The following is a 17,980-nucleotide window of genomic DNA, read 5'->3' on the forward strand; positions in this document are numbered from 1 at the left end:
TGCCTATAAAATTAATTTTCCTCTTAAGTTACATTTTAAAATTACCAAGTAGTTGCAATCCATAATTTTTTCATGCCTGCTTAATTTTGTCTACTTTTATTTTTTTCAGACAGAGCTGCTCACTGACGCAGAAACTCACTGATTTGGCAAGGCTGGCCAGCCAATGAGCTTCAGGCATCTATCGGCCTCCACAGGCCTTCCCCTCAGCTCTGGGTTGATGGGCACATGCTCCACATCTAGCCTCATACATGGGCTTGGGATCCGAACACAGGTCTCACCTTTGCACGGCAGGGACTCTATCAATGGAGTCTCTTCCTCAGCCCCAGAGATTTTTTTTTCCTGCTAAAAGAAAAAAAAATGAATTCATTCTGTTTGGCCCCATGTACACCAGTGAGCAAAACTGGTATCAGCAGTCTAACTGTAGAGATGGGGGTGCAAACAGTTTCACCAGCGTACACCTCATCTCCCCTAGTGTGATAGTGGCTTACAATTCAAATGGGGAAATTTCACCCCAGAAACTGTCCTTTCACAGAACCAGCACTCCCAGATGGGCCACGAATCTCCAGGAGCACCCGAGGACACAAACTTAAGGCTGCCTACCCATCAGGTGTCTCAGTCCTCAGCCCGCTCCTTGCTCCCCGGTGCCTCTTTTCTTGTAGCTGTAGGAATGGCACTCTCTCTGGCCAGGCTTGTTAGCTGAGACCAACACCTGTCGTCTACCTGAAACAGACAGCCAGGGGGTTGCCCTGTTCTTCTCCACTGGCTGCCTGGCCTTGGGAGTGAATGGCACTGCCTATCATAGCTGCTTGTTAGTCAAAGAACTTTTCCCAGGGTAGTTAAGTGACTAACTGTTGGGAAGTAATAACCAGGCTCATGGCTGTACTCAAGTGACAGGTATGATGTAGACTGTCCTCCGGGTGTTAGAGTGAGGGGCTCTCTGATCTGTGGGTGATGCTCTAAGAATCCAGCAAGGCCGAACGCTGCAGTGGCATTGAAGCCCATATACATTCTGTTTTCCTGTAAATAAGTGCCCATGTTAACACTCAATGCATATGTCAGGCAGAGTCAGGCATTAACAATAACTACGAATCAAACAGAACAATCACAATGAATGTATTGAAATGAAAGTTGTAAAAAGCTCTCTGTCTCTCTGTGTGTCCCTGTCTGTCTGTCCTCTCCCCCACGGTGGCTAGTGCATACAAAGGGGCGATTTATGTGTTCCGGGCGGGAGAAAGTGGGATGACGCAAAGGCACACTACTCAGAAGGACAATTTCAAGCTTATGAAGTATTTAGTGTTGGGATGGTCGTTAATTCGGCTGGATGGCTGCCGGCAATGGTCAGTGACACCCCAGAAAGCATGGCCCTCCAACTGCCCTTCTCCACTTGGACCCTTCAAAAGCTGTTGTCACAGCAGTAGGAAGTGAAGCGCAGGATGGAGGTATGCAGGGTGTGAAGATGACCGAACTGATAGGTTAAAATCAGAAACATAGATCTGATAGTCACAGATATCCATGGTGAAAATACTCAAGGAAGAAACGCTCCTGAGAAAGTTACACATTTATGTATAAATAACTAATACGGGAAAAATATGTAGACAAAGAAAAGCATATTAAAAGCACAATTTCCCTCAAGCTGTCTATTGGGAAATAGTTATCAAACTGATCAAGTTCATTGTTGGAGGAAATGCTAAAGATCGATGGCTTCTTCTGCCCCCTGCTGGTGGGAATGTAAAGTAAACCCTTTCAATTGGTAACCTGCAGAAGGCTAGTATTTGACCTTGCTAGGCCGTGGTAATACTACAGCTTTTGTTGTGGAAATAGTCAGATGTGTATGTGAAGAGCTACACACATTTCATTAATTTTCTTATGAGTGAGGGCATTATTTTTCACCATGCTTTCTCCTTAGAAGGAAAGACTTTGAAACGATCTATGTTAACACTTACTGGGCACTTTCCAGGTGACAGGCACTTCACTAAGAGCTGGGCCTGTTTCAGTTTTCCTGGAGTTCTCACAGCCTGTCTGCTGATCTACGGGGCAGCTACGGGGCACAATGAAAGAAGAGGGGTGGATCAGTCTGGCCACAGGGCTGTAAGAACTGGAAACCGCTTGTGTTAGTTACTCTTCTCCTTGCTGAGACGGAATGGCTGATAGAAACTTAGGGAAGATATCTGTGGCTGGTGGCTGCAGTCCATCCTGGCAGGGAAGGCATGGTGAAGGTCCCAGCAGGGAGACTATGTAGCAGGGTTCCTTACATTAGGACAGCAGATGGAAGCAGGGAATGAGACCAGACCTAAAGCAGGGCAGGGCCACAATCCTCAAAGGTTCTGCCTCCCAGTGATTCACACCTATTAGTCACGCCTCTCATCAGCAAGGCTGTACAACCCCCCAGCAGTCTCAGCATCCAGGGACCCAGTGTCTGGGCTAAGGAGTCTGGTGGGGGGAACACTTCATATCCAAATCCACAACACCATTCAAAATAGCATTTGGTGGGAGCTGACTCAGACGGTAGGGTGCTTGCCTTCCAAATGTGAGGACCTGCGTTTGATCACCAGAACCCGTGGGAAAATGCCCGGGATAGTGGTACAAGGCTGTAATCCCAGCACTGGGGAAATGGAGACGATGTGATCTCTGGGATCCATGGGCCAGCTAGCCTTGCTCACTTGGCGAGTTCCAGGCTAAAGGCAGACCCTGTCTCAAAGAAGTGGCCAGGGTTTTGAAGGATGATACATGAGGTTTTCCTCTGGCTTCCATGTGCACCTGCACATGAATGTGTATCCACCAGCACACAAACACATGCATAAACATGCATTCGTAAAATTAACATGTGAGCTGGGGGGTGACACATGCTTTTAATCCCAGCATTTAGGGGGCAGAGACATGTAGGGATAAGTCCCCGAGGCGTGTTCGCCTCGGGCTAATGTTTGCATATATATTTTGGCAAGCGTGCTCCCAGCTGCTGCTTCTGCTTCGCGGGAACGGTGGTTCTGTAAGTCTATTAAAGCTATACATATATATATTTTTACAATCTGTCTGCATTCGTTTACGCCGTTACAGAGGCAGGCGAATCTCTGTTCGAGGCCACCCTGGTCTACAGAATGAGTTCCAGGACAGGCTCCAAAACTACAGAGAAACCCTGTTTCAAAACAACAACAACAACAACAACAACAACAGCAACAAAAAAACCAAATAAATCAACATGTGTGTGGTAGGAAATTTAAGGGAAAAAAATGTGTAAACTCTGAGCAATGGATAAGGACGGCCACACCTCCTAATCTGTCTAATCCTTCTCAAATAGTGCCACTCCCTGGTGACTAAGCATTCAAATATATAACTCTATGGGGCCGTTCTTATTCAAATTACCACAGCCGGTAATGATGGCCAGTGAGGCCGCAGGCTCCAGAGTTCATATTGAGAGATTTGCTTTTATTTGCATGTGTGGGGCGGGGGAGGGTGAGTGGTATTCTCTTGTGTGCTGGTGCCTTTGGAGACCAGAGGCATCAGATACCTTGGAGTTAGAGCTACAGTGGTTGGCAGTGAGCTTCCTGGTGTGGGTGCTGGGAATGGAACTCGGGGCTCTGGGAAGAACAGCAAGTACCCTTAAGCACTAAGCCATCTATCTCCACAGTCTCCTGAGGTCCACAGTGACCTCACAGGCGACCAACGTAACAGAGAAGACCTTCTCAATGGCTCAGCATCAATTCCCAGGACCGAGAGGCCTGGTCTGGGTCAGGCTCCTCTGAGACAGGGAAAGCTTCCTGAACACTGAGTAGGAGCACGGCAGAAAGGGGGAAAGGTGGGCGAGTTGTCTGTGATTAGGTGGTGGAGTCCCAGATACGTGCTCAATATTTCCCAGATAAAGAAGACATGACTACTTGCACTCCAGCCTCACCAAGGAGAATTGGTTAGGTGAAGAATGACAATGGAGCTTCATAACTCTTGGAAGGATGACATGAACGGCGAGGATCTAGAGTGCAGAGACCGGGAAACCCAGGAAGAAATGAGCAAGTGGATGAGGGCTGGAAATAAGCGGTTAGAACACTTCCCTGGCAAATGCACAACCGAGGGTTCAACCATCAACACACACACACACACACACACACACACACACGAGCATGCATAAAGGCAAGTGTCAGATGTTGCAGGCTGGCAAGTCAGATCCAGGTGTACAGAATGGCGTCACCATTTGGATGCATAGGGCCACAACAGGTGTGGAGTAACGCTATGAGAATGGAGTCATCTCCACTTGAGTGTATACAGCTTCATGGATGAATAGACTGGTACATGGCACATTGAAATCCCGTGACCAAGAACCCACAGAAAAGGAGCAGGATTCAACAGTCTATAAACATGTGGACTTAACTAGATGGCTAACGGGGCAAACTGGGTCACAGTTAAATTCATTTTCTCCCACAGGTAGTCAACGTTGAAAATGAAAATTCCTTTGTTGGCTGCAGCCTATATCACATATCTATAATTACGGTGTCACAGTGAGCACACTGAAGAAGTTGGGAGATGGGCCCCGGCGACGACGATGCCATTACCTATTGGACTGGTTCCAATCAGCTTTTAAGTACCATCGAGATGGTGTAAAAGCAGTGCTCTTAGAAATACCTGTGTGTGTGGGGAATCCTGGAAGGATTTCACATCTCAATACAAAGCCTCTGGAAACACCAGAGGGGAAACTTGACCTGACCCAAATATACCACCTATGGGAACTCCAGAATGACTGCGGTTCTCCGGGGAATATTCAGTTTCGGGGGAGGCCCAGCAGTGACCCTTCTTCCAGGAGACAAACAGAAGTCTGTAGTTGATGGGACAAACTGACTTTTCTGTTAACAAGACTTCTAACAACCTTGTACAAGAGAAAAGAAGGGAAAGCAAAGAGGAGCTGAGTCTAGTTCCTTCGGATCCTGGAGAGAAAAGACAACGAGGAATGGGGACTCATTGTTGAGGACGGCCATACGATCTGCTCCGCTGTTGCTCTCTGCCTCAAAGGGTGCAGGAATAAAGTAACAACAGGAAAAAGACTCAGAGAAACTCAACTCTTTTCTCGACGATGTCCTCACCACTCCCCATAACATATAGACACTATTAAAGACTACTCACTGGCTAATTCGGATTTCCCTTCTGGGGTGTGGCGCTGTAGTCGGCCCACTTCTCTGGCTTCCACACACACCCTGGCAGGACACAGCGCCTGTCTTCCACACACCCCTCACCCCACACAGCATTTCTGTTGGGCACCGCATTGACATCGTCTCTGTCTGTACATGTCTACTGCTTTCCTCATGGTTTACTGCTAGTAGCTGGTCGGAAAACAATAGGTGGATGTCTGAAACACTTCTGGACATTTCTAATAGTCTTCTTCTGTCTTCTGTGTCTTGGGTCACTTTTCAACCAGGGGCACCTCAAGTGCGAGGTCAGTTCTTACTGTCTCCATAGCCTGGCCTCATGCGTGACAGTTCTCAGTAAACAGCAGGTGCAATCAACGCTTGAATGGTTAAGCACAAAATTTCTCAGCTGATGACTCACTAGGGAAAGAGTAGGAGAATAAACAATAGGATTATTGATAGAGGAAGAAGTCGTGATCCAGTGAAATGCAGATCACGGGCACTGGGTGGTAGAAGGGGCAATTGGCTGGAAAGGCAGTCTGGTTCCCACAGTCTAGACAAGGCTGTTCTTCATCAGCAGGGAGAAGAGGGCTCACAGGAGCCACAAACCAGTGGGCTTCTCTTAAACCCAGCAAGTCAGATACAGAGGTGGGTATAATGTCTATGAGGCAGAAAAGCAAACCGTCTCAGAGAGGTTCCTTTCTTGCCCACGGTCATCCAGTTTGTCAGCGTCACCAGACTCAATGGGTTCACCTCTTGGTGGGCGTCAAAAGGAACAGAACACCAAGTAGTTATGGCAGCAAAACTTATTTGCACCAAATGGGAACACGGGGAATTGCTTCCAAAACTGACTCCCAGAAACCAGAGCAAACAAGTTTATTTATATGGGGGATGTGGACTCTGGAGACAAAGGTGTCATCACTTGTCCGGGTGGGGAGCACCCTGCAGAGTCACAGTCCGCCTGCATGCTCTTTTTATATCCAGGTTATAAAAATGGAACTTGGGACTCTGAGTGCATACTGCCCAAGGAAGCTTGTGAAACTCTCTGCTTCTGTAAAACAACCTTAAAGGTATTTGTCAGAAAAAACAAAAATCTTATCGTTGGGGTTCAGAATACTGCATGGAACCCAGTCACCATCCAGCTTTCTGGTCAGCTGGGGGACAAATTCATTTTAACCTCAGTCACTTCTCCCTGCTCTTCCTGGAACTGCCTACAAGCCATCGTAGACGGGCAGGGCAAATACTACAGAGCAGGAATAGCCAGGAGACGGGGGTTTGGAAGTCCAGGCTTGGACAAAAGGTTATTTTTCTGCGTTTAGATGCTGGAAACTAGATGTTCTTGGGCCGCGCAGCTAGAAGCACGGGTAATTTTGGTAGTCCAGAGCTTCCATAGATCGGAATAACCCCCGGGACTCACTGCTCCTAAGACCAGGGATCATTTTAAAATTCTAGGCCAACTAAAACCGCAAAAGCGCGGATTCTTTTGGGAAAACTAAAATCGCGAAGGAATACAGTTCCAATCAGGACTCCGAGTCTGCCCTAGGAGCTGATACCGGAAGTGCCGCGTGATGTCACTTCCGTCGCACTGGCAGGCGCCGAGATGGACGCTCGGTGGGCTCGGCAGGAGCTCCGGAGGCGTTACCTGTTTCCTTCCGAAGCGGGGCTGGACTCAGAGGGCAACGCCAGACCGTCAGGTGAGGCTCCACGGGCTCTGGTCCAGGGTTCACCAAGTAGGACTGCGAGGCAGTGTCCAGGGCCCGACAGGTCTTGGAATCCTCGCGTCCTCCCCTGAGCTGCGCTTCCGCCTTCTGTGGCTAGCCGTTTTAACTGGGGTTTGGCTACATCCTTTAAAAGTAAAACCAACCCTAGTTTCTTAATCTGAAGAATTAATCCCCGAACCTATACAAAGACGTGTGCAGTGCTTCATTTCAACTTTGCCTGTAACACGGCACGGATGGAAATGCCTAGCCGAAATGTAGCTAAATACATTTAGATTAGATGTATCTCTGCCTGGTATATCAGATAGACTCCCCGTCTCCTGAGACAGCTCTGGCAGTCCTGGAACTCTCTTTGTAGACCAGGCTGGCCTCGAAATCACTGAGATCCTCCTGTCTCCGCCCCTCTCCCCTACCCCACCCCCAGTGCTGGGATTAAAGGCCTGTGCCACCAGGCATTTTTTTTTTTCTTCGAGACGGGTTTTCTCTGTAGCTTTGAAGCCTGTCCTGGAGCTAGCTCTTATAGACCTGGTAGGCTTTTATACATCCCTGTGAGCGGTTTTCGGAGGGAAGCGCAGAACAATGTATGGCATGCCATCATTTAAGTACAAACTACAACTCAGATGTATTGTTGCTTGTAGGTGCACAAAGCTCAAAATCTCCTGTGTTTTGCAGAAACCTCTAAAGCTGTTGGGAAAAAGGAGAAACCTCTTCCAAGACTTAACATTCATTCTGGATTCTGGATTTTGGCATCCATCGTTGTGACCTATTATGTTGACTTCTTTAAAACCTTAAAAGAAAATTTTCACACTAATAGGTAAGAGAACCTTGTTTCGCCAGGCATAGTGGTGCATGCCTTTAATCCCAGTACTTGGGAGGCAAAGGCAGGCAAATCTCTTGAGTTCAAGGTCAACCTGGTCTACAGAGTGAGTTCCTGGACAGCCAAAGCCACATAGTGAGACCCTGTCTCTAATAACCAAAGAAAGAAAAAAGACAACAACAACAAAAAAAAACCTTGTTGCTTCATGTTAGGTATCTTATAGTTTGTCAGCTGATTCTCAGAATAGTTAAAAGATGACAAGATGGCTGAGTTGGAAGTGCTTGACAAGTATATCAGCCTGAGTTTGATCCCCAGAATATACATTTTTTTTAAAAAAGTCAGTTTGGTGGTGTCTGCCTGCAATCCTAGTTCTGGGTAGGTGGAGTGGGAATCTCTGGACTTGTTGGCCACTCAGTCTGGCGGAATCAGTGAACTCCAAGTCTGGTGAGACACCCAGTGTTGACCTCTGGCCTACACACACACACATACATGCAAACACTCAACTTATGTTGACATACTTGTAACGGTAAGTGTTTCCAACAGACACACAGCCTATATACAACACACACACACACACACACACACACACACACACACACACAGAAACACACATCAAAATCCAGTTAATTGTTAGTTTCTGTCAGATGTGATGTTGGAGCAGCTACAGTTGATACAGAAAAGATGAAGACGTAGGGAAAGAGTGCAACCTTTCATTTCTGGTAAGTTCTGGGGATGCAATATATGTCAGATCTTAAGTGTCTTCTTCCTGTCTCACATGGCCCTCTCATATGTCCCCCTTCCTGCCACCCCTGTATATATCATGTTAGCTATGTGATGGGCTAGATGTGTCAAGTAGCTGCTTTTAGCAGTCGTTTTATGATGTTGCATACAGAAGACCATCTCATTGTACCTTGAATGTATGCGATTTAAAATTGTCCCTTGTGCCTTCAGAAGGCTGGAGAAAAAAGGCCTGAGGACTAGAGGAGGAGTGAGAGCTGTGGCCTGAGAAAGGTGTGTTTCAGAGTCGTTAAGGGGGTGATTAGAGGCTGTGACTCAGAGTTGCCTTGAAGGCCAATGGGAGGAGTCGTGAGATTGTGCCTGAGTCCTGCTGTCAAATAGCCCTTCATACCCTGGACTGGGAGCCCTGTTCTTCATCCAGGTCTCGACCATAGAGCAGAAGTTGTGGATCGTGTGCGAACAGTTTGGAGGCCATCAGATATCAGAAAAGAGGGTGATGGTGGCTGTGTCACAACTGGCGCATGAGGGCTATGTTTAGTGCCAAGAGCGGTGACTGGACTTAACAGTAGGGCCATAAAAGATGGAGACTGGAATTCGGTCTTGCTGAATCTGGGAATACAGTCCTCAAGGAAGGCTTTGGGTCATAGACTGCTTGTGGGAGAAACCAAACAGGCAGAAGGAACGAGCTCTCAAGGCTGTGAGGCATGAGGGAGTTCATTTAAGTCCTGGGGAAGAGGTCACTTACTCTTCTAAGAGGAGGTGTTTTTTTAAATACCAAGCTCCCTTCCCATCTTTTCGTCGTGTTCACCATTCCCTGATGGGCTTGTGATTGTCTGTGAGTTGCAGATGAAGAACTGGAATCCAGCACCACTGTCTTAGGCGTCTTCTTCCTGAAAGAGGCTGACTCTTCTGGTTTTCCTTGCTTTCATTTTGCAAAGGCAACACTAACAGGGTAGAGGTTTTCATTGTGGTCTGGAATCTAGGAATAAGTCTGTTGGTCTGTGGGATTTAGTGTCAACCAAGGCTTTGTTAGCACTCTCCAAAGCCATATTCTTTCCTCAACTCTTGTCAGTGACATCTCAGCTGGTTTCGAGCCTTCTGGGAGAGAGGAGAGGACCAGAAATCTGCCACTTCAGCAGCCGCTTCTTCCTTAATTAGAACTCGGGACAAGCCCAGGGTGGGTGTGGCATGGAGGCGAAGGCATTTCTGATTCCAGAAGCTCATTTTCTGCTGCAGCATGCTCATTACCGGCTGCATGGTGCTGCCGGGTAGATAGATGCATATGCAGGATGTCAGGACGCCAGGGAGTGCTGCCGATAAGCCTGTGCTGGGAAGATAGGCTTTTCAGAGCTTTACACTTGTGCCCTTTCATTAGACTTTCCTACAAGTGACCATTAAAAAAGATTCCACACAGATGATTTTTTGGATCACCCACAGTGGTAAGTAGGGGGCTTGGGACCACATGCCCTTCTGTGGCAGAGACAGTGTAGATATCAAACATTGGGGCAGGGCTTTGGGAATGAGAGAAAGTTGAAACCATAGTTGACCTCAATACAGTGCTCTTAGAGGCAAAGGAATGACCACACATCCGCAGACCAAGGCCGTGGAGATCTCGGCTGCTTCCTCCAGTGCTGTCAGCACTTTCTTTTCCTTTGTCTCCACAGCTGGTTTCTCTTTGGCGGAACCCTGTTGTTTGTGAGCCTGTCAGTTGCATTTTACTGCATAGTCTATCTGGAATGGTATCGTGGGATTGAAGAATATGATGTCAAGTACCCGACGCTGGTGCCCATCACAACCGCAACTTTCATTGCAGCAGGAATTTGGTGAGTGGATGTTGAAAAGTTGAATGTGAGTAAAAACCAATTGTTTTTTGGTCAGGTAATGGTGAATGTAACCCAGAACCTAAATTAAGCAACAGGGTATCCCAGGGAAAGGGGGTTCCCAGGTACTCTGTTCTTTGGGTTCGCCTCTCTTAATTTCTTTCTCTTAATCTGCCTTAGTTACTTTAGATACAGATGTGACCTCTGAACATACTCTGTGTTTTCTTTATTAAGGGTCTTTCGTTGTGATGGATGAGACACACGAAAGGGAAACCAAGTGCAGCTGAATGAATAATCATGATTTTAACCCGGCTACAGATCTCACTTAGGTCAGGAAGGAATGGAGCCAGTATCACCTCAACCTTCCTGCCACATGCAAACACTGCCCGTCTTTGTGACCATGACTTTTGCATCCAATAAGCACTGTTTTATTTGTCTGTGTTTTGAACTTTAGAAAAGTCGATTTGTACAGTCACCATTCTTTGACATTTAACTGCATATATGAAGTGGGTGCTGGTCACCTGTGTTTCTCCAGCAGTTGTTCACTGCTGTTTGTCATCCCTCTGTGTAACTGAATCCTAGTGCAGTCACACAGCCAGGCTGCTTGTAGTTTGTGTTGTTTTGAAGGATGTCATTAAGAACACTCTTGCTCTCCATTGCACTTACGTGTGTGCATCAACCAGGTGTACACACCTCCAGCTTCACTAGCCTCACACTCTTCCCAAGTGATTGAGCTGTCTCTGTCTTTATCTGCGGGTTCCATATCCATGGATTCCAACAGCCACTGTCCCCAAAGTGAAGGCTGTCTGTTGAGCACGTGCAGTCTTCTCTCTGTTCTCTAACCAGCATAGAAACGCGTGTAGCAGCTCAGAGCATGTGGTGCTCTCAGGATCCTAGGGCTATGACATAAGGGTGCGGGAAGGTGTGCGTCATCTGCAGATATGGTACTCTAAACAAGGCAGTGGAACATTTGGAGATTTTGTATCTCTGCAAGATCTTGGAGCTATTGATCCCCAGGTTTGAAGGACACCCATCCTCTTTTCCCTGTGTGTCTAGTGGCATAGTGCAGCCTGTCGTTCCACAGTAGAAGTAGCCTTTTCAAGGTTACAAGTCTTTCACAGTGTGCACACGCCAGAGCTGCTCAACCCATTTCCTCTTGCACACACAGCTAGTTTTATGCTCACACGGTGCCAAGTGAATCCACCTTTGTAAGTTCACAGGTGCTCGGTGAAGAAGAGAGGCTAGGGAAAAAAAAGTAATACTTGTTCACTGAAGAAAAACCTGTAAATTACAGAAAAGTATCTCTCAATTAGAGAAAGCCAAGCTTCAGCTCTTCGACTTTTCTTTATGTAAAATAAATTCTGATTTTTGTAAAAGTCTTTTTTTTATTTTTAAATTTTTTTCCCATGATATTTATTAGGCTCTACATTTTTCTCTGCTCCCCTCCCTGCCTTTTCCCCCTCCCCTTTTCAGTCCTCCCTCAAGGCCCCCATGCTCCCAATTTACTCAGGGGATCTTGTCTTTTTATACTTTCTACTTCCCATGTAGGTTATATCTATGTGAGTCTCTCTTAGTGTCCATATTGTTGTCTAAGTTCTCTGGGATTATGGTTTGTAAGCTGGTTTTCTTTGCTTTATGTTTAAAAACCACCTATGAGTGAGTACATGTGATAATTGTCTTTATCTGTCTGGGTTACCTCACTCAAAATAATGTTTTCTAGTTCCATCCATTTTCCTGCAAAATTCAAGCTGTCGTTACTTTTTCTGCTGTGTAGTACTTCATTGTGTAAATGTACCACATTTTCCTTATCCATCATTCTTCGATCGAGGGGCATTTAGGTTGTTTCCAGGTCTGGCTGTGATAAACAAACAAATCTGCTATGAACATAGTTGAGCACATGTCCTTGTGGCACGATTGAGCATCCTTTGGATATATACCCAAAAATGGTATTATTGGGTCTTGAGGAAGGTTGTTTCCTAATTTTCTGAGAAATCGCCACACTGACATCCAAAGGGGTTGTACCAGTGATGGAGGAGGGTCATCTTTCTATCTGTTGTTTCATTGGTTAAGTAATAAAGAAACTGCTTGGCCTCTGATAGGACAGAAAATTAGGTAGGCGGAGTAGACAGAACAATGCTGGGAGAAAAAAACTGAGTCAGTGAGTTGCCATGATTCTTCCACTCTAGACAGACGCAGGTTAAGATCTTTCCTGGTAAGCCAGCTCGTGGAGGTACACAGATTATTAGAAATGGGTTAGATCGATATGTAAGAGCTAGCCAATAAGAAACTGGAACTAATGAGCCAGGCAGTGTTTAAAAGAATACAGTTTCCGTGTAATTATTTCAGGTAAAGCTAGCCGTGCGGGCGGCCGGGTGCCGGGAAAGTAGGCCGCTGCTCCTATTACAACAGTACCAGCTTGCATTCCCACCAGCAATGCAGAAATTTTCCCTTTTTTCCACAACCTCTCCAGCATAAGTTGTCATCAGTGTTTTTGATCTTGGCCATTCTTACAGGTGTAAGATGGAATCTCAGAGTTGTTTTGATTTGCATTTCTCTGATGACTAAGGATGTTGAACATTTCCTTAAGTGTCTTTCAGCCATTTTAGATTCCTCTGTTGAGAGTTCTCTGTTTAGGTCTGTGCTCCATTTTTTTTTAAATTGGATTATGTGATCTTTTGGTGTCCAGTTTCTTGAGTTCTTTGTATATTTTGGAGATCAGACCTCTGTCTGATGTGGGGTTAGTGAAGATCTTTTCCCATTCTGTAGGCTGTCGTTTTGTCTTGTTGATCGTGTCGTTTGCTTTACAGAAGCTTTTCAGTTTCAGGAGGTCCCATTTATTAATTGTTTCTCTCAGTGTCTGTTCTGATGGCATTCTATTTAGGAAGTGGTTCCCTGTGCCAATGCGTTCAAATGTACTTCCCACTTTCTCTTTTATAAGGTTCAGTGTGTTGAGGTCTTTGATCTATTTGGACTTGAGTTTTGTGCATGGTGATAGATATGGTTCTATTTTCATTTTTCTACATGTTGATATCCAGTTATGCCAGCACCACTTGTTAAATATGCTTTCTTGTTTCCATTTGATATTTTTTGCTTCTTTATCAAATATTAGGTGTTGGAAGATGTGTGGATTGATATCCGGGTCTTCTATTCGGTTCCACTGGTCCTCCTGTCTGTTCTTATGCCAGTACCAGGCTGTTTTCAGTACTGTAGCTCTGTAGAAGAGTTTGAAGTCAGGGATTGTGATGCCTCCAGAAGTTCTTTTATTGCCCAGGATTGTTTTGGCTATCCTGGGTTTTTTGCTTTTCTAAATGAAGTTGAGTACCATTCTTTCGAGGTCTTTGAAGAATTTTGCTGGGATTTTGATGGGCATTGTGTTGAATCTGTAGATTGCTTTTTTGTAAAAGTCGTAAAGGTATATGTATATTCTGCATAAATGCCCTTTCTTTGACCCAATTTTGGCTGTAGTTGTGCTGCTTGCCACTGAGGTCAGTATTACCCCTTCCGTGGTGAGGGTGAACCAGCGAGGTTGTTTTACTTTGTCTCCTGTAGTGGGAGCATCCCAAGAGATGTCAGATTGGTTTTAGACCAATGGCTTGTGGTTACTTGACTTCCATATCTATCCAGGATTTTATATTAAAACCCATAGCTAATGGAAGAGCTTATTTAATTTTTTATGGGTTTCCCTGGTAGCGTCTGCTCGTATCAGTTCAGTCATTGAAACGCTTGCTTTTTTTTTTTATTAAAGAGTTTTATTTCATTTGTTGACAAGAATACTGTTTTTTGTTTTTTTTTTTTTTGTGCAGTAAAGATTTCATAGCATCGTGTACGCCATTTCTTTTTCATGATGATGCCTGAGATGGTAAAGTAGGCTGCCGCCATTTTGAGTTTGTGGTTCATCCCACATGTTAACTTGTAGTTGGAATTGTCTTTGAATTCTCAGCCAGCTTCCCAAATAAAGATACTTACACTCTCTGCCCATAAGTCCCGCCCATACCTCCTCCCTCGCTATTAGCTGTTTAACTTTTTCTTAGACCACTCATGTTCCTTAGGCAGGCAAGGTAAAACAACAACACATCTTTATATAATTAAATGCAACACATCTCTGCATAGGTAAACAAATATTCTGTAGCATTTCCCCCCTTTCTATCTAAATAAAAAGAAAAGTTTTAGGTTTAACATAGTAAGAGTATACACAATAAGAACAATTATCAAGGAAGAATTACATTTACAATATCCAGTTCATTTGCTTTGGCAAATTCAGAGAAAATACTTTATTACCTATCCTATCTTGCTTAATTAAGCCCAAAGTTGTATATGCAATTTACTTTCTATCTTAACTTCTATTGTCAAACCCACATTATCTTTTTAGATCTCAAAACATTTTCTTAGATAAACAATTTAAGCTTTTGTATTTCTCAACCTTAAAACTTTACGTCTCTTAATGTAAGTTTCTTTTCTGAATTTGGTAACAGGGAAAACTATAACTGTCTTGTCTTCAACTCCATTAGAGATCCGAGAGGGACATTCTATTACCTGAGTAAACAGGAACTTGACAAACTATGGAAATGACAGAAATAGTTGGCTGTCCGGACAATCACTTAAGGTTCCTTTGCAACATTGGAGCATCCATCTTCAGCCTACAGGCCTATAGTTGTAGCTGAATGTGAAAAAATGGGGGGAAACGCGAATCAAATAATCCAAAGATAACTCCAAAAGATTCCAATATTATTCTTTATTGCAAATGGGAAGACTCACAGAACAGAAACGAGGGTCCAACCTCAATGTGTGGAGTGCAGGAACAAGAGAGCGAGAGCTGGGCAGGCTGGTGACCCTAAAGGTCACACCCCAACCTGGTTCAGCTTCTTAAAGGTCATTGGCTAAAGGAGGTTTCCCATCATAGACTATCTGACAGCCCCATGGATTAAGCAGGAATTTTGAAGAACCATCTCATCTTGCCTTGGCAAAGTTTAGCAGTCTTTTTCCTTTGTGTCCTGCTTGTCTATTTGTACAGTATACTCTCAACAGTTGAGGCAAGAGCAGTTTCTTGCCCAGATGGCTAGCTTTGCCACACTGAAAGTGAGCTCCATATGGAGGTTATTTGACACTCATCATCCTTTTATTAAGAAGATTGGTGCTGCCAGGAGCTAATGTGTCTCATTGTCATGAAAAACATTGGGCTATTAAACATCTTAAATGCCATATTCTGTAGGTCTCTGAAATGTTTGAATATCACCTATCTATCTAAAATTTATCTGTTTAACTTTGAAAAAATACCTAACATGACTACAAGCTTGATTGTTATGGATGACAAACTACTAATCTACATTTTTAAATTATCCTAAATAGTTTGTAATAATAGCTTTCAAGGACTAGAACTTTGTAACACATTTTTAAATAAACTGTAGAGGTACAATACCTTAAACAACAGTAGAAACACATATATGGTATAACAAAAATAACCTTAAATTTGTGTCAATATACAAAAATCCATACGAATATAAAATATTTGAGATGAATAGTTGTTTTTTTTTTTTAATCCTGTATTCCTATATCCCCACTAAATGATGACAAACATCCCTAAACCACTGAATGACCAAAGATCACCCACCCCTCCTCATGGGAATGTGGGTGTGTTCTCTAGACTGCTTCTTGTTGTCTGGGGGTGATGGCATCCCCAGGGGACCCTGAGAAAATTGAGATAATGGTCAAGTCCTAAGAAAACTAGCAGTAACATTTGTTTTCCAGTCTCTGTGTAATGGGAAAGTGCAAGGCTTATCTCAAGTCCTGGCTAGAATAGTCCATGAGGCTGGACCATCTCAGCCAGCAGCCTTGAAGTTGTTGTGAAAGCAGAACTCAAAAGAAACTGTAACAGAGGCACTCTGAAAGGCTGGATCCCCTGGGCCACTCATTTTCATTGGTGTCTGGTCACCTTGCTCTGAAAACACACAAACTTTCAAAGGTAACAGTCATATCTGCATTAATACAAATACGGACTATGTGTTTTACACAGCTAGCCAAAGATGATTTTTTGTTTTATGTTTGAGCAGGTAAAAGGCATCTATCAGCTTTATAAGTTTCTTTGTATTGTATGACCAAACCTATACCCATGCCATGTGAAAGGATGGCATGTAAATAATACAAGATTTATCACGTCTCATCCACTCTATGAGCCGTTCCCACGTCACTTGTCTGTTTCTAGGTTTATTTCTTTATGTCTGTAGACAAGATTTTCAGGAGGTCTCACCTAATCAAATCTGGTCTCTATTAATTTTGATGGCATCCACAACCTTTCAATTCCTGTGGAAGCAAAAGCATAACCTCTCTCCAATGCAATACATTTTATGAATTGCATTTTTTAAAATATTTATTTATTTATTATGTATACACTTTTCTGTCTGTGTGTATGCCTGAAGGCCAGAAGAGGGCGCCAGACCTCTTTCCAGATGGTTATGAGCCACCATGTGGTTGCTGGGAATCGAACTCCGGTCCTTTGGAAGAGCAGGCAATGCTCTTAATCACTGAGCCATCTCTCCAGCCCCTATGAATTCCATTTTAAAGTTGAGATATCCTTAAAGTATCTAGACTAGTTTAATTCAGCAATTCCTTTTGCAGTCCATGTCTCTCAACAGTTTGTTTGCTCATTAGGACTCAAAAAGTCAAAGTCAATAAAGCACCGTACAGGATCCAGATGCCCTGTGTATTAAGCTATCTTTACATGGCTTAGCACTTTACTCTTTCTTTAAAGACTTTACTTAATTATTTTTATTCTGTTTTTTCTCCCATGACTCTCTTAACTTCTTTTCTTTCTTTCTTAAGCACCTATGTACACTGTAACCTGTTTAAAAGTTGTTTTGTTTTTTCCCCACTGTGCACCTCTAGCATTCTCTGACCATGTGAGCCAAACCTCAAACTGGCAAGCAGCAGCTAGGCCGTCTTCTGTGCGGCTCTGGCAGTTGTCTCCACTCCTTCCTTGTGTCTGTGAGAATCGAGCCTTCAGACCTCAGGCCTGGCAGAGAGCTTTGTTTAACTGGAAGCTGCTTTTGCCTGAGAGCTACATTTAACTGCCCCAGCTCTAGGAAGTTGGTACTCGCACTGTGGCAGGCGATTTTACTTAGCTTGCTGTTTGCTGTACAGCAGTGCCTCTTAAAGGAAGCGTAGCCATTTGTTTCTTGAGCTTTCTCAGGCCCTTTGTGGACTTGGGGTCCACATTGGGGCCTTTTACAGTTTCAGTTTTTCTTGGGGTTGCCAACCAGCCTCCCAAATAAAGACTTGGAGCTGGGTAGTGGTGGTGCACGCCTTTAATCCCAGCACTCAGGGAAGAGGCAGGTGGATTTCTGTGAGTTCCAGGCCAGCCAGGACTACAAAGTGAGTTCCAGGCCAGCCAGAGATACACAGAGAAACCTTGTCTCAAATCCCCCCCCCAAAATAAAGAAAGACATGGAGACTTATTATTAATCATGGCTGTTCATCCTTAGCTGAGGCTTGTCCCACCAGCTCTTTTAACTGAACTGTTTCTATTCATCTGCATTTCGCCTCGGGGCTTTTTTACCTTCCTCTCATTTTGTAGGCCCTACTTTACTGTCTCCTCCCTTTCTGGCTGGCTCCTGACATTCTCCCTGTTGTCTCCTTTTCTTTCTCACTGAGCCTAAGTTCCTCCTCCGCTTTCTCTCCCGCATATCCTGCCTATATCTTCTCCCTCACTATTGGCCATTTAGTTTTTTTTTTTTTTTACAAAGACTTTGGATTTTCCTTTTTTTTCTTTTTTTTTTAACCTTTTTT

General features: G+C 44.4%; 1 protein-coding gene across 1 annotated transcript in view; it reads left to right on the forward strand.

Annotated features, from left to right (window-relative positions):
• Nucleotides 1–6,673: 6,673 nt before the first annotated feature.
• Nucleotides 6,674–17,980, forward strand: part of Tmem128 (transmembrane protein 128) — a 14,543-nt gene continuing 3,236 nt past the window's right edge. The window contains exons 1-3 of the mRNA XM_005365964.2: nt 6,674–6,802; nt 7,499–7,640; nt 10,046–10,204. Coding sequence (XP_005366021.1) covers nt 6,709–6,802; nt 7,499–7,640; nt 10,046–10,204 — 395 coding nt within the window. The 5' untranslated portion in view covers nt 6,674–6,708. The remainder of the gene's footprint in view (nt 6,803–7,498; nt 7,641–10,045; nt 10,205–17,980) is intronic.

Source organism: Microtus ochrogaster, unplaced genomic scaffold, assembly GCF_000317375.1.
Source record: "Microtus ochrogaster isolate Prairie Vole_2 unplaced genomic scaffold, MicOch1.0 UNK5, whole genome shotgun sequence".
Lineage (NCBI taxonomy): Eukaryota > Metazoa > Chordata > Mammalia > Rodentia > Cricetidae > Microtus > Microtus ochrogaster.